The following is a 16,668-nucleotide window of genomic DNA, read 5'->3' as shown; positions in this document are numbered from 1 at the left end:
TTTGTCGCTTTCCCGTCAAACATGATACTTATGGAAAATTTATTATTATTTAGATAAAAATTAATTTGGGCTGCCCTCCCCTCGAACAAAATACTAATCAAGAATCATTTACATTATGATAAAATTATAATTATAATTGGATAAATATATTCATAGATTTTAGCTACTATATTTTTCTTTAAGATTTCTATTTCTTGATTGTTTAAAATTATCTCTCATTTCTTTTAGGATTCTTATTTCTTAACTACTTAGAATTTCATAGATTTTAGCTATTATATTTTTGTTAAAATCCCTTTTTTTTTAACTACTTAGAATTATATCTTTTTTACGATTACTATTTTTTAGCTGCCTTATCTATTTTCTCTCAAAAAATTAGAGAAATTAAACAAAAAGTTTGTAGAGACTCCACATGACCTCCCGCGTATGGTCTTAAGAATCATTTACATTATGATTCTTTAGATCATCTTTAGAATTCAATAAGAAAATAATTGTGTTACTTTTAGAATTCTTCAGCCTATTTTTTGAATTATAATTATAAATTCGATCCGAAATTTATCTTTACAATTCCATAAGAAATACTAAATAAGAAAATAATTGTATCATCTTTAGAATTCAATAAAACAAAGAATTGTATTATTTTTAGAATTCTTGAGCCTATTTTTTGAATTATAATTATAAATTCTATCCGAAATTTAAGAAAAATCAGAAGACTGAATCGAACAATGCTAGAGGCGACCGCATCCTACTTTATATTATGTATATACTAGCTTATAGCCCGTGCAAGGCACGACAGCTTTTTAATTATTTAGAAGCTTTTTAATTATATTGCAAATGGTGAAAGAATTTAATTTATAAATAATAAATTAAAATTTTCAATCAAATAAAATTTGAAATTATGATTTGTTTGTAAGTCAGAACTATTATAAAAATATATAGGTTCTACTTTTCAGACTTGTTTCTGTGGTCACACATGTTGGATCATCCGACAGTGGCGACACGATATAAAATACACTGTCACAGCCATTAATGGATTCAAATAAATTATTGTAATTAAGACATTCTTTTTCTCTTATGTGTCATGCCAAAATATTAAAAAAAATTTCTATCAAATTTTAATATATATTGAGTAGAATATGTGACGTCAGTTTCCATTAGATTATATTTATAAATGCATTTTATATTAGAATTATTATAATATGATTTAAATTTGGCTTTCTAATATTAAAATATATTAGATAAAAATAATTTTGTGACGGTGCGATTTATATGATTCTACAATTAAAACTGGTATAAAATATTTATTTTGGATTAAAATATCCGGCTCATTAATTTTAAAATATATTAGATAAAAATAATTTTATGACGATGCGATTTATATAATTCTACAACTAAAACTGGTAGGAAATATTTATTTTGGATTAAAAAAATCATAAACATGTATAAGACAGAATTTGTTTTGGATTCAGAAAAGGAATTATAAACATGCAAGTTGCCTTATAGAATTAGAAGTTAATTTTGTTTAAATCTAACGGTCCTTATTTGTTCAATAAACGATCCAACGGATGATAAGCTTTTGGACCATGTGACCATGCGACCAAATTATCTCCCTCAGGCTTGTTATATATAAGTATATAATATATCGATTTTTTGGTATATACATGTCTTAAGTACTGTATATTTAATTTATGGATTTGGATTTATCATAAAAAGGTATTATGTGTAAATTTATAAGTACAAATCTTTTTTGTTAGATTTATAATTTTATGTTTTAAATAAATATTAATTCATGAAAATTATGCAAAAGACAATGTTATTGGCCAAGTGATGATACATAATTAATAATCAAAATCAAATTTTAGATTGATAATATATTAAAATCATTATTTATAACAAATAATTCGAAATGAATAAAAATGATAAGTATTATAATAATTAGTAGTATTTGCTTGTGATGTCATTTCTTTTTATATATATACATTTATAAATTATAATAATAAGAACCGTACAACCATTATCAACATTTAACAATATCATCATTTTTTCGTATCTTAATCTTTTTATAGTTACTTTATAGGGAAATCTACAAAACTACCTACCTTTTCTTTAATTATTTACAAAAATACTACCTTCCAGAATTCTTTTTAAAAATACCTTTTCATAAAATCTTTTTTTCAAAAATACTGTTTGCAACTTTTGCAACCTCATCTGCAACTCCAGGCGGCGCCAGCCGTGTTGCAACCTCTTTTGCAACTTCATATGCAACCAAATTCCTGATTTCAAGTTCCAGTTTTCAAATGCCGTTTTCGACCTCATTTTCGGAATCGATATATATATATATATATATATATATATCGATTCCGAAAATGAGGTCGAAAACGGCATTTGAAAACTGGAACTTGAAATCAGGATTTGTAATTGCATATATGGTTGCATATGGTTGTATTCAGTTGCATATGGTTGCATTCAGTTGATTCTATTGTAATCTAATGGCCCCGCCAGGGGCACACCATACATCTGTTGTTACTTACAGTTTTCAGTTGCATTTAGTTGCAACTGAGGTTGCAAATGAAGTTGCAACTGCAGTTGCAAAAGTTGCAACTTCAGTTGCAACCTCATTTGCAACTTTTGCAACCTCATTTGCAACTTTTGCAACTTACAGTTTTCAGTTGAACTAGTTGCAATTGCAGTTGCAACTGTTGCAACTTTCCATTTTTATTTGCAACTTTTGCAACCTCATTTGCAACTTTTGCAACCTCATTTCCATTTTTATTTGCAACTTTTGCAACCTCATTTGCAACTTTTACGGCTGCGCCGCCCAAGGTTGCAAATGAGGTTGCAAAGGTTGCAAATCGTATTTTTGAAAAAAAAATTTTATGAAAAGGTATTTTTAAAAACAATGAAAAAGATGGTAGTATTTTTAAAAAAATAATTTTACAGATGGGTATTTTTAAAAAGATCCCTACTTTATATTTGGATATATACAATTTTGCGTATTTATAATTTTAAGTCTATTATTTTTTATCAATTTAAAAAGATATTTTTTTCATTCACAAAATCTGAGAATATTTAACTCGAATTTTAGAAAATATATCATAAATTAGGGGTATTTAATTGGAATTTTAAAGTATACTATAAAATCTGATGATATTCAATAAAAATTTTAAATCATGTTCTAAAAATCAATAATATTCGATTAGGATTTGTTTCAATTTTATTGAATTAGATGATATTCAATTGTGGATGGATTTTTTTGGACTTTATGAAAAGATGAATTTTGTAGTATTGTTCAATGTAGTTTTGAGTTTTTTGAAATTTCCATCAAAATTCATTAAATTTTGAGACATTTTATTTTAATTTTAAAGACATTTTATCAAGAATCCACACAAAACACAGTAATAATTCATTAAACTTTCCTTAACCTCTGTTCACTGTTGGTTTAATATTACTCTCAAATAAAACAAGCATGTTAGTGTTCCCAACAAAAAAGCATGAAGAACTTCTTCAGTCTTCACCCAGACCTGACGCTGCACAACTACCACAAGCGCAACGTAAAACCTGACCCAAGAAGCTCACCGAATCCAATCACCATGACCATCTATGTCGAAAGCACTACAAAAGCTAGCAAAGTGAAGGATGATACTCTTCCTCAACAATCCAACTACTCTTCATAAATGAAAAGACCATAGAAATGAATGTCACAAGCAATATCAATTTTATTTCAATTATAGAACAAGTACTGCATCAATTGCGAATATTTACCACAGTTCTTTCTACCCAATGTGACACCTTAGTTTAAGAAACTAGAGTATAAGTATCATGCATGGCACAGTATCACTTCAGCTCAGGGAAGTGCTTGACCTAGAGCACAAAGGGTCAAGATCCAGCTACACTTGACTTGTCAAATCTGGCAAACGAAAGTTTAATAAAGTACCAAAACCAGTATTCCAAAAGAAAACAGGGGTAGTGCTAAAATAACATCTGATATAAGCCTAGTATGTAAAGAAAAAGATTATACAGTACAGGTCACGCTACATGCAATCTCTTCCAAGGAGTCGCATTGTGCGCGCAAGAGTAAATAATCGACATCTTTTACTAATTTTCTATAAATTCTGGCAGATGTATAAATTATAGTCATCTGATTGCTTAACTTGATAAAAAGTACAAATCTAGACCCTTTTTCATACATTCTGCCAAATATGCACACCAAATTATCTGATGTGTCCACTAACATTTATGTACACGTACAGACATGCCAAAATTCGATATATTGTGTCATACAACCCAAGTACTTCAATATTGTTACAACAGAAGAGAACTATGTTTTCTCAACCTTTTCCCAAGAGAAAACATCGCATGAGAAGAATGCAACTCCCAAAAATATACTAGGAAAAAAGAAGACAGAACTTAAGTTATATTTACTGCATTCTTGTGGCTACTAAGTTCCCCATGAGTCCTCCACCAACCTCAAAATATTTGGCAGTAGAAAATCCCACTTCCAGTGCAAGGTCCTGTAACTGCTTCCCTGATCAAAAGGAAACACACAATGGTAAAAAAATAATACAGTATATTTCTAGACATATCAGGGACAAACTGGCTTTCAAGTTACAACATTTAAATCTACATTAGCTCTAAAATACACTGATGATAAAGAACAATTTTATGCGGATGACTAATAATCATTACTAAAACTGTACTCCCTCCGTCCCTTTGATTTCTATACACTTTCCTTTTCAGGATGTCCCATTCAATTATATACATTCCAAAATTTTCCCAAAATAGTAAATTTTTATAATATAAAAATCCCACCCACCCACAAACTTCATTTACTTTTTCAAATCTATCACTTAAATATTTGTGGGTCCCACCACTTTACCTACTTTTCTTTCTCTTTCCCATTACTTTACATTAGTTTATACACTTTTCTTAATCTCCGTGTCCAATACAAACGTATATAATCCACAGGGACGGAGGGAGTATATGTTAACCAACCTTGCTCTATAATCTATACAGTAGTAGTGCTCCTTCATTAATGAATCAAGTAGGCTGGTGAAAAATATCTATTATTGCTTTGGAAGCAACAAGGAGTATCAAAATATGTAAAGGAAAAAAAAGAAGCAATATAAGGTATTTGCTGTTTTGTCCAGAATCTCCCTGCCTAGTTACCAGTTTATTTCAAAAGACCAACTCATAAGACTACACCTAGAAAAGTGCCTATAACAATGCAACTCTACGGCTCTACCAACGAATAAGACAGGCTAGTGAAAAGAATCTATCATTGCTTAAAATCAGCAAAGAGTTTTATAGTATGTAATGCTAAAAAACAATAAAAGGTATTGCTTGTTTTGTCAGGAAACCCCTATGCTTGGTTTCTAGTTTTTTCACAAGACTTAGCCATAAGCCTACATTTTACAAGTGCGTAAATCTACTGATCGACTTTGATAAGACACTGGATCAATAGAACTAACCTGTCAAGTAACCCTGAATTGAGCTTTTTAAATATTCATACTCCTTTGCAAGTCCATAACCAGTTGCAACAGGAACAACTACGGTATCAATTATCCATTCCTTGCATAGTTTCCAAAGTCATAATTAGTGTTTACAGAAAACAATAATGGTGGGGTTTAGTGACTATTTACAAATTGATTGAGCTATATAACATTTTACAAGAAAAAGCTATAGTCTATACATTAACAATGAAACACTGACCCCTAAATATAGATAGGGGTGTTCATGATTCCGGAACTAATAGTAGGTCCATTTTTGTAACAGCTTATTATATAAACTTAATGCAATTAATACGAACGTGTGGATCTGCGACATGTGTTTATAAATCGAGACTACAGCCACCAAGTTAACATGAGTATCTGCTGTGAATTGTAGTATTACACAGTGAACAAAAGGGATAGACCTATGAGTTTGTAGCAAGTACCTGAATGAAGGTACTGAACGCATCACTACTCTTATTAAAGTCGAGGACAGAAACTTTTGACCCTGGTTTGAGAACTCTGTACATCTCCAACATTGCTTTCTGTCTATCCACCACATTTCTCAGTCCATAGCCTATTGTAATGGCATCAAAATAAGAATCAGAAAATGGTAGTTCAAGAGCATCGCCTTCCACCCACCTACAATGACAAATGAGAGAGAAAAATAATTAATATTTTAGCTTTCTGCCCAGAACTAGTCCAAAATTTGCATACATCCAGAGACAAATTTACCAATGCTCACTTAATATTATTGTAGCAAGCCTTTGCACGTAACTGCTGCCTGGATGAAGCAACTGATAATTGCTCGTTAGAGAAGTCAAGACCAACAACCTGCCAATTGTAACCAAATTACAAACAATGCAAAAGTATAACATTGCATGTGTCAGCTAACAAAAGCTAAGAAGTTTGTCAGTGATCAGAGAAAGTAGTTCTATCAACAATCAATGAGCACCAGTATGCAAGCATGTTTCCATTTAATCTCATATTGACTTGTGGCATTATAAACCTGACCTTACAAGCCACCAGATTTAAATCATATATTATACTAAATCGGCATCAATGCCCGAGTCTCAGCAGATAAAACATATGATAGTTGCGGTAAAATTAACAGAAAGGTTAATTCAGACCTTGCCGGTAGTTCCAACTTTGTCGGATAAGAGAAAGGCTAAATCTCCACTTCCACAACATAAGTCCAACACATTGTCCCCTGCTTTAGCCCTACAATAAAAGACCATAGTATCAATCAATATACAACAGTATCAAGATTATTTTCGCAATTCACAAATAATAATCAAATATGCATATAGCATCATACCCTACTAAACACCTCTCTCGGTAACAAGACGTCGAGAGTTCGAATCTCACACTATCACACTACCATTTTTATAATTTCTGCAATCAATCATTACCAATACATACAGAAGACTCTAGTGCTTATATGTGTAGCTGGAAAGTGATAAAAGAAGAGATTACCCACTCCAAGAAACAGCCATTCTTTTCCAAATTCGATGCTGCCCCAAGCTCAGCAAGTCATTTAACTGCAAACAAAAAGAATTGCAAATTAAATTTAACAAACGAGTGGTAAGTAGAGGGCAATCCAATGCAATGCGTACGTTATCGTAGACAGGAGCTATGCGATTGAAAAGCGCTTGCCGGTCGGAAGAACAGTTCGGCGACCGGAATTTAGACCGGGAAGTGGATAAAAGATGTCCGGCAGAGGCGAAGTGAAGAGCATAAGCCATAGTGATGATGCTTGCATCCTTATCACCTACGTCATAAGTACGACTAAAAATCATTCATAAACCCAAACAACAGCTTCATTTTTACTTTTTTTCTGTTTTTGACAAAAAGTAAATAAAATTTACACCAGATCTCATAACAAATATTTCATAATAATATTTATTAAATTATATAATTATTATTTAATAACTAGTTTAAAATATTGCATGTGTACCTAGTGTGCATATTTAACATGAAAGTGATGCTTAAAGAATAATTACAAATATATTATTTTTTTCATGTGAGAGAGCTTTATATATTAATAAATATCATTTTTATCATTACAAATTGTATATATAAATTGCAACGCTTTAATTTTTAGTTTGCTCTATCTCATATTAGTTAAATTTTTATTTATTTTTCAAGTTAACAATAAATCTAATCAAAATTCTTATCTATACCTGTGAATTATAATGAATAAAAGAGTTTAAGATTAGCATGATACTAATTTTTGAAGCTGAAACTAAATTTTGTTAACATTAATGATAGCCTCAACTTTTTGCAGGAAATATACAAGAAATTGGGGACTATATGATCATGATTCTGATTTTTGCTTATATATTTCATATACACTACAGTTTATATTTTATATTTCATACTTCTCTCAACTTCAAAGAATTTCATATGCTTATGTAGCCTTGTTTGGATGTTGAACATGTTTAAAGCTGGATTTAGCCTGTGTCTCACTAGCTCATTACTCTGAAAGAGTCAAAAAAGTTGAACAACACATGCATTATGACCAAGATTTGGGGGAAACTTTTCCTCTGTGATGAACATGATACCATGAACCTGTATAAGCCTAATTCTCATGCATATAATCTAACACTGATTATGAGTATCACGCCATCAGCTGATAAATGTGAAAGTCTCCATCTCGTGACAGTTTTGAAAAACCAACTCTTTTGCTTTAATGTTCTGGCCACTGCAGTAGAAGGCTATCAGTTATTCAGTTCTCATTATAAGAACTCAAGCTTGTAACCATTCTTATCATTACTACAATAATGCTAAATTTACACTCTCAGAACAATTTATGGATGACTTTCCTATCTTTTCAAATTCGTTTTTGACAACAGTTGCACCATCTAATGCTCCATCGCAGAACCACAATGTGAATACAATCCACAACTTCAAATAATATATCTAGACTCCAGATGCTATTATTCAGTATATCGATTCTTTGCTCTCTAAAGCCAAGATATAAGTGACCCCAACCTGAACAAGTCATAGGGCAAGGACACAAAAGAAACTTATTTTAACTCATTACTTTAACATGCCTGGTGTAACTTCAAAATTACAACCAAAAATAAGCTTAAACATCAGAACAAGTTAACTGGTTCAGACATAAATCTCACTATTATTGTTCAAATTTAAATATACACAAAAATTTATTAAACTATAAGGTATCAGCTGATTCTCATAATTTGAGCCCTGGGCCAGATATTGTCAAAGACACATTTACAGAGGCCTTAATCAAGTCAATCGGAGCTATGCACTGCTCAAGCTTGGATCTGTTACAGGGAGTGTGTTAAAAATGGATATATTGTAAATTTTAGAATGAAAACTGACTCAACTCATGATTCCCCTCCCTAACCAGCGAAGGAAAGGGAATGCAAAGTACAAAACAAGTGATGCCGGGATAACAAACAAAACAGTGATAAGAATGTACACAACCAATATGATTACGCTGGCTGGTATAACATACAGGACACTTAGAAGAAATAGGAAGACCAATGGGAATTTGGCAGTCAAGTTAAAAAGTAAAACTAAGGATTTGCGTAAGAAGAAGTGGAATCTTTCAGTATTGAGATGGATACCCGTTGTGTGATCTCCATCACCGCTGAAATCATATTTGGGATCAGGAGAAGTAGCTGCCACACAGGCGGATTTCACATGGTCCACACTCTTGTTTGAAGCAAAAACTGGTTGATCACTGCATAAGGAAAAATGGGATATGGCCATGCCACCGTTCATGTTTTCAACCATCCAGAGGAGAAAATAGTTCCTGCGAGGCAATTTGATAATCCCCTTATACACCAGCCTGAAGGATAAACAGCTGCACCATGGGCAAGAAATGAAGAACGGAAGCTGAACTGGCAATGGAGGAAGTTTCACTATAGCCCATTTTAGCCCTAAGATGCAATTCTTGCATATGGTGTGACCACACCATAGAACATAAGGAACATTCTCCACAATGTTAAAGGATTCCCAGCAAATTTGGCATTCCAGTCCTTCCTCCCTATTCTTTTCTGCAGAAATTTCATCATCTGAACACTCTGAAGGAGTTGTGTTTGGCTTTAAAATCTCATTTTTCGGTCCAGCATTTCCATAGATCGCATCAGATGCAAAACCCCACATATTAAGAATAAATTCACTAATAAGCTTACGAAGATTCTGCAGGGAACACGGTATCGAATGTTTCACACCTAGACACAAATCAAACTACCAACAAGCTAGCTCCGACGCGGTCTGCTAGCTCTGTAAATATCAATTATATCATCAATTATTTTGCAAGAGATCAAATCTATCAGCAGACAACATTGCATTGAATTGCATGGCATGGATCTAAAATTAAAAATAAAAACTCAATAATAAAACCTCAATAATCGATCTTTCTTTACAGAGACATAACACTGCATTATCATCATTTCCTCGATTCAAATCATATCAACAACCAAACTGAAACTAATTAAAAAATAGGATCGAACCTAATGATCTTCCTGTCTTAATTGTGCCCGAATGGAATGTGAGAATGTCTAGTCCAGAGTCTCCCAATGAAAATTTCAAATCTTTATTTTATTTTTATATAGGAGGATTAGAGATGTGGGCTAACAAAGATAAATGAATATTGAAATTTCTAATCATTTACTATGCACCATTCGACAGTCAAGTGCATTTTGCTACATAATGAATATTGTTTATTTATGTTGATTAAATCCCTTTAATAAAAAAAAAATTGTTGCTTTTTTTGAAAGAACCATGTTAACCTCTTTCCTTACATCTGAACCTTAATTTTGTTAAGAAAAAATTATGTTGAGTAACTATTTACAAGAAGAATGGCTGTAATAAATAAATGTATGTGAACCATGCTGTAAAATATGTACTCCTTCCTTTCTAGAGCCAAGATGGCAGAGGAGAAGGATGTTTCAGATCCATTTGACTGTCAAGTGCAATCCTAACCAACATACCAAGAACCTCCTTCATGTTTGGCCTAGCTTGTGGTGCCTCTGCTGTGCACTTTATTCCGATTTTTAGCAACTCACGCAACTCCTCTCCTCCCTCTCCCAGGTTGGACACTAGAAGTGCCACTGGTACAAATTTTTTGCTACTAAATTCCTGTTGGCCGTAGCCCATCACCCTTCTCGCCCATTCCACTAGGCACTCTTCTCCGCCATCCACTGCTCGTCTTCCAGTAGCCAGCTCCATTATAAGCACGCCATAGCTGTACACGTCTCCCTTTGTCGTGGCCTGCCATGTCTGTCCATACTCTGGCGCAACATATCCAACAGTCCCTGCCACCATAGTGCTCACATGGCTTTCTCCAGCGTCAACAACTCTAGCAAGCCCAAAGTCCGTGACACGGGCTTTTCCATCCTTATCAAGAAGCACATTGCTTGCTTTGACATCTCTGTGTACAATTGCAGGGTAGCATTCGTGGTGTAAGAAGACAAGAGCCCTTGCAACATCAAGTGCCACATCGATTCTTTGCCTCCACGTGAGACGTGTTCGATTTGGTATAAGGTCTTCTAAGGTCCCTCCCACCATATACTCATAGACTAACAATTTCTCTGAACCATCTAGGCACCACCCATAAAGAGTCACAAGGTTCGGATGAGGCCATCCAAAGCCATTTCCAGTTAGTACTTCCATTTCTGCTCGAAACTCTCTCTCCCCATCGACGCCTTCCCTTTGTTGCTTCTTTACAGCAACCTCTCTCCCATCTGGCAACACTCCTCGATACACTGTTCCAAATCCTCCCCTTCCAATAATTCTCTCATTGGAGAAGTTCCCTGTGGCCACTAAGATGTCTTTATGAGTGAATGCTGTTTTGTCCAGGCGAATGATTTTAACTCCATCAGAAAACCAGGGTGAAGACCCGCCAGAGCTTGAAACACTGACGTGCCTTAATTTTGAATCTTCCATCATATAACTTGGTGGCTTTGACGAGGTCTTTACCACGACACAGACTGTGAGACTCATTATTCCAAATACCAAGCAGGCAATTAGGATAACTATAAACGCCAAGAATGCTCCTGATTTCGTAGTCCTTCTTGAGTGTTCGGTGATACTTGAGGCATTATTGGTTCTGTTTTGTAGGTAAGGTGAAATCTGTAGCAATGGATCACCAACGAATGACCAATTCTCAAATGTTGCAAATTGTCCAGTTGCTGGTATTACTCCAGAAATATACCGATTATAGGAGATGTTAAATTTGTTGAGCTCATGCAAGTTGCTTAAGCTAGCAGGAAATTCTCCAGAGAAATTGTTATAGGACAAATCAAGGCTTTGTAAGCAATTGATACTCCCCAACTCTGCTGGAATTTCTCCTGAAAAGTTGTTTCCAGTAATATTGAGGACGACTAGTGGCAAGTTTTTTATTTCAGCAGGAAAAGGACCTTCCAATCTGTTATTAGCCAGATGCAACATACCAAAGTTTTGCAGCTTCTTGATTTCATGAGGAAGTTCACCAGATAATTGATTATCACCCAGCTGAATATAGCCAGCTATCTGATACGTTCGAACATTTGTACCGGGAGAACAAATTGGAAATAGGCCATACCCTTTAAGCAATGTGTCCCATAGTCCTCTGCATTTCTTCATTGTAAGGAGTGTATAGACAAAACTAAATGGAGGGTAATTTGCAGGTAACCATCTTTTCATAGCTGAACACTCCCCCGAACCAGCAGTAATTTGATCACTTTGTCGATTTGATAGAAATGTTGGCATCGGGTTGCTTCCGATGCTTGCCAGTTCAGGTGGTATTTTCCCAGAAATACGATTATTTGCAAGGTTTAGCCACAACATGCTACTACAATTTCCTAGCTCTGGTGGGATTTCACCAGATAACTCATTGCTGGCTAGCATCAACCACAACAAGGACTTTAACTTCCCCAGACTCTGGGGAATTGATCCGTTAAGCCTGTTAGAGGAGAGATCAAGGGCTTGGAGCTGCGGAAAGTTTCCATATTCTGACGGTATATTGCCAGTGAACTGATTGGAGGAAAGAAACAAATACTTCAGGCTTCGCATCTGGGAGAACTCAACTGGTAATTGACCAGAGAAGTTGTTGTTACTCAGGTCCATACGCGATATGTTTGGTAATGTCAAAATTCCGGATGAGTAAATGCCACCAGTATACGCATTTCCATGTAAAAGAAGAAATTTTACTTGCGTAGCTCGACCAAAAATACGTTGCACATCACCCCTGAAGTTGTTCCCACTCAAATCCAGAAAGCTTAACTTTGTCAGGTTAATCAAAGACTCAGGAATGTCACGGGAAAAATGATTTTTCCCCATTATAAGTGCCTGAAGATTCACAAGTGATCCAATCTCCTGAGGAATTTTCCCTGTAAAACCATCTCCCCACAAATTCAATACCTCCAAATTCTTGCAATGTGAAATCTCCTTAGGTAGTTCACCCTGAAAAAAATTCTCTGACAAGTCCAAACCTTCCAACCTGCAATCCTCCGTAAATACCCATGGCTGGATCAAGCCGCTTAAATTGTTTCGAGATGCCTGGAACATCTTTAGCCTTTGAAATCCAAAATCAATATTCCCAGTCAAATGATTAGAACTAAAATCAACATGCTGCAAGTTCAAACATCCATCTAAAGACTTCCCTATTTCACCAGTCAGATTATTTGATGAAATATTCGCGACCACCAATTTACTGCAAATTCTTGGTAAAATCGATTGAATTTTTCCTTCAATTCTATTTTCAGATAAATCAAGAACCTCCAAGCTGTCGAGTCCAGTAAAATTGAGCTCGCCAGCAATAATATTGTGCGACATGTTCAAAAACTTGAGGCTCCTGCATAATCCTAAATCCGCTGGAACCGGACCATTCAGTGAATTTCCAGACAAGTCAAGAGAAGCCAGCGCTGTCAGAGCTGAGAAGTTCCCGAAAATGTCACCAGAGATGCTTATATTGGAAAGGTCAATTCCGGTGACTCGACTAACATTATTGCAGCTGATTCCTGGCCAGCTACAGTGTGATGAACTCGCTGGAATCCATTCGGTGTACTTCCCTCGATCCACGTGATTCTGATGCTCAAGAAATGATTTCAGGTCGAGCAGAACATGCTTGTCAGTGTCAGTTGAATCTCCACCAACATATCTACCTGCCATTCACAACAACATGTCAACATGAGTCAATTACAACTCCCTGACATAATATATTTTATGTTTCGGAAGATGGTCCTGACAAGTGATTCCGCTATATAAAAAAAAACAACGGATGTGTGCCATGCACAATACGCGTAAACATATAATCATAAAAATATAATGAAATTACCTGCAAGCAAGATGAAGAAAATAAGTTGATGAAGCTTCTCCAAGTTCATGCTTGTGAAAGAATAAAAAGAATTGTGAAGAAACAGAGGCTTTGTCTCTTCTTTCTCTGTAAACACACACATAATAAAAACAAAATTGTTTATGTAAATGGCAACTGGGTGTTGAATAAGAGGAAGAATGTTCTTAGATTTTCGAGCATCTGCAAATGGACCAAACAATGAAAGCCTTGAAGACTCGAAGCCAAGGCACGTACACAGTTTTGTTCAAAGTAAATGATTAGTGCTAAAGTGTGTGTAGTTAGAAAATGTGCGTTTGTTAATAATAGTTAATGGAGTTGTTTAGTTAGACTTGAGTGCTTTGCAGTTTTTTTAGAATGGTATGACTCGTGTCTTAATCTTTATGCTGGGAATGAAATGTGCGAGTAAAGAAGTGCAGCTAGCCATCAGGTGTGAAACTAGGAAAGAAAGCCGCCCTGTTTGACCATCCATGGCTGACCGGCTGACCGGCTGTATTGTTTATCCGTTTTGGTCACGATGCATGATAAGAGAAGAAATTTGTGTGCTTAGATAATTCAACCGCTTACAAAAAAGTCCAATTTTTTTTAGTAGACACAGAATCACCTATATACATTTTACATTTGCATATTCCTCCGTCTCAATCATTTCTTTATAATTTTTATATGATTAATCTGATTCTTTACATTCAAAATATTTCAAATATAATTAAGAGTAAATGACAAAATGGTGGCGGTAGTTTGCCAAATTTTTCAAGATGTTGACTAGATTTTAAAAATTATATAATAGTGGTCGCAGTTTACTTTCGCCTTTTAATAATAAGGTGGCGGCCGTGAACCTTCGTTAACTCTAAAAAAAACGAGTAAATGAAAAAGTGGTTGAAATTCGGCCAATATTTTGTAAAATTTGGAAAACTACGACCACCACTTTGTCGTTTATTTTTTTATTTTTTAAAATTAACGGATATTCACGGCCGCCACCTTTTTGAAAGGCGGAGTAAACTTCGGCCACCATTTTATAATTTTTAGAATCCAACCAACATCTTGTAAAGTTTGAAAAATAACGGCTACTCCCTCCGTCCCAATCAATAGTATACATTGGGGGACGGGGGCGCGGCACGGACTTTAATGCTTCAATATAGTATAGTTCTGTAAATTATTTTTAAAATTTTCTTTTTCTGTATAAAAGTATAACATTTATACTTTTATACAAAAAAAGAAAATCTTACAAATAAGTTGTAGAACTATGTTTTATAAGTGCCTTAAAAAGCGTGTCGAGCAGTGAAAAAGAAACGTATACAATTGACCGGGACAGAGGGAGTACCATTTTGTCATTTATTCTATAATTAAGTTCTACGGTATAAAAATCAAATACGCCACTCTTGCTTTTCCACATTTATGAAATTTGATATCATACTTAAATAAGCAGTTTGTTGAAAATATCGAGAAAGATGTTATATAATCATGGAATCCATTCTTGCCTGGATCTGTTTATGTTTCCATTCTTTGCTTTCAGTGGATAGTCCAAGACTTGTTATAAAAAAATTGGTATTAATAATGCTATCATAAGCATGCATTTGCTGGCATAAACATGCGTCGAAGACTGAATTTGAATTCCTAGACGGAGAAAACATTAAAATTTTGAATAGAATCTTGCAGTTGATTTCCTTGTAGCTTTCTTTTGCCAAACCTTGCATTAAAAGAAATATATCAACAAATTGGAGCGCAAGCTATAAAGTGATCAAATTTTTGGGTGAGGAATGACGGGTTTAAGTGATCCTTATTAGAAATTTTTATATTTTTACTTATGATAATCTTTATCTAGTTTTACTAAGAATTTCAAGGGGTTGGAGATAACTTTATAATTCTATTATTAAGTAGCAATATAATCAGAATAATATTTAAGTTTGTGGTTTTCTTTTGAAATATAAATATAATTGAAAATATATCATGTAGATATTAAAACGATCACAAAAAGGAGTCTTCTTTTTTTTTTTTTTTGAAAATGAGAATAAATCTCAACGAGCATCGGCAATTCACCGTGATAATTCTTTCATTCAAGAAAGCTTATTATCTAACCGTCGGACATGCAAGATGACCGGGGAAATTTAGACAATAAAACTTTAATGTCCGAAAAGAAAAACCGGTCTTCTTCCAAGAATCCTGAAAATAATAAAACAAGAAGAGAAACAAGAAAAATATAAGTCGATATATTTAACAGATTAAATTAAAATATTCTCACAATCATGATAACTCATGATTGAGACAATTAAGCTCTTAATTAAGGCATAATAATAAGATATTAATGTCCTTAATTAAGGCACAATTAACCCTCTAAATAAAGAGGCACAATTTACGCCCTCAATAAATAGGCACAATTAACGCCCTCATTTACGAGGCAAAATTAACGCCCCGAGGCACAATTACGAGCCTCAATTACGAGGCACAATTTACGCCCTCAATTAAGGCACAATTAGTGCTTTCCTTTCTGAAATCGGATCCCGTCCCGAAACCGCCGTCGCCGCCATCCTCGGCCACCACCGCTATGCTATCGGTCAAGTTGCCTCGTCGTATGCGAAACCAACAATGAAGCGTCTCATTTGTAACACGAAAAATCGCCAAAAACACCGAAATCAAACAAAACACAAGGATTAAATAAACAAACAAGATTAAAGTCAACACTTTTTCGCAATTCCACTCAAAATAAATCAGAAAATGAAAGTAATAAAAAAACGAAGAGATACCTGAAAAACAGAGTTGCAAAAGCAAGTATTACCAAAATTCTCAAGACCAAAATAACGTTTGCTTTCGGGAAAGTGATCGCCATAAGCTTTCTCAAATTTAGAACCGGATATGTTTGTATTGCTACTTGCTAGAGAA

General features: G+C 34.3%; 3 protein-coding genes across 3 annotated transcripts; all 3 read right to left on the bottom strand.

Annotated features, from left to right (window-relative positions):
* Positions 1-4,148: 4,148 nt before the first annotated feature.
* LOC108225269 (2-phytyl-1,4-beta-naphthoquinone methyltransferase, chloroplastic) lies at positions 4,149-7,268 on the bottom strand. Its single transcript, XM_017400097.2, has 7 exons — positions 7,100-7,268; positions 6,960-7,024; positions 6,614-6,704; positions 6,229-6,317; positions 5,930-6,125; positions 5,466-5,565; positions 4,149-4,522 (listed from the first exon to the last, which is right to left on the bottom strand). Exons 1-7 carry the CDS (start codon positions 7,226-7,228, stop codon positions 4,416-4,418), a joined length of 777 nt encoding a protein of 258 aa, XP_017255586.1. The 5' UTR covers positions 7,229-7,268; the 3' UTR covers positions 4,149-4,415.
* Positions 7,269-8,777: 1,509 nt separating this feature from the next.
* Positions 8,778-9,709, bottom strand: LOC108226156 (uncharacterized). The gene has a single exon (XM_017401100.2). The coding sequence runs from the start codon at positions 9,618-9,620 to the stop codon at positions 8,832-8,834; it is 789 nt and encodes a 262-aa protein (XP_017256589.1). The 5' UTR covers positions 9,621-9,709; the 3' UTR covers positions 8,778-8,831.
* Positions 9,710-10,323: 614 nt separating this feature from the next.
* LOC108224782 (probable LRR receptor-like serine/threonine-protein kinase At1g74360) lies at positions 10,324-14,167 on the bottom strand. Its single transcript, XM_017399504.2, has 2 exons — positions 13,777-14,167; positions 10,324-13,603 (listed from the first exon to the last, which is right to left on the bottom strand). Exons 1-2 carry the CDS (start codon positions 13,895-13,897, stop codon positions 10,377-10,379), a joined length of 3,348 nt encoding a protein of 1,115 aa, XP_017254993.1. The 5' UTR covers positions 13,898-14,167; the 3' UTR covers positions 10,324-10,376.
* Between the last annotated feature and the right edge of the window lie 2,501 nt (positions 14,168-16,668).

Source organism: Daucus carota, chromosome 6 (assembly GCF_001625215.2).
Source record: "Daucus carota subsp. sativus chromosome 6, DH1 v3.0, whole genome shotgun sequence".
Lineage (NCBI taxonomy): Eukaryota > Viridiplantae > Streptophyta > Magnoliopsida > Apiales > Apiaceae > Daucus > Daucus carota.
The sequence above is the reverse complement of the archived record's forward strand: the minus strand, read 5'-3'. Positions and strand labels throughout refer to the sequence as shown.

What these genes read in the sequence shown, in the direction of transcription:
- LOC108225269 (XM_017400097.2), bottom strand. Translation starts at nt 7,228, where the DNA reads ATGGCTTATGCTCTTCACTTCGCCTCTGCCGGACATCTTTTATCCACT. An exon ending in GCTTGCTACAATAATATTAA is followed by an intron (nt 6,126 to 6,228) that starts GTGAGCATTGGT and finishes TTGTCATTGTAG; the next exon opens with GTGGGTGGAAGGCGATGCTC. An exon ending in CGTTCAGTACCTTCATTCAG is followed by an intron (nt 5,566 to 5,929) that starts GTACTTGCTACA and finishes AAACTATGCAAG; the next exon opens with GAATGGATAATTGATACCGT.
- LOC108226156 (XM_017401100.2), bottom strand. Translation starts at nt 9,620, where the DNA reads ATGTGGGGTTTTGCATCTGATGCGATCTATGGAAATGCTGGACCGAAA.
- LOC108224782 (XM_017399504.2), bottom strand. Translation starts at nt 13,897, where the DNA reads ATGTGTGTGTTTACAGAGAAAGAAGAGACAAAGCCTCTGTTTCTTCAC. An exon ending in TTTCTTCATCTTGCTTGCAG is followed by an intron (nt 13,604 to 13,776) that starts GTAATTTCATTA and finishes TGTGAATGGCAG; the next exon opens with GTAGATATGTTGGTGGAGAT.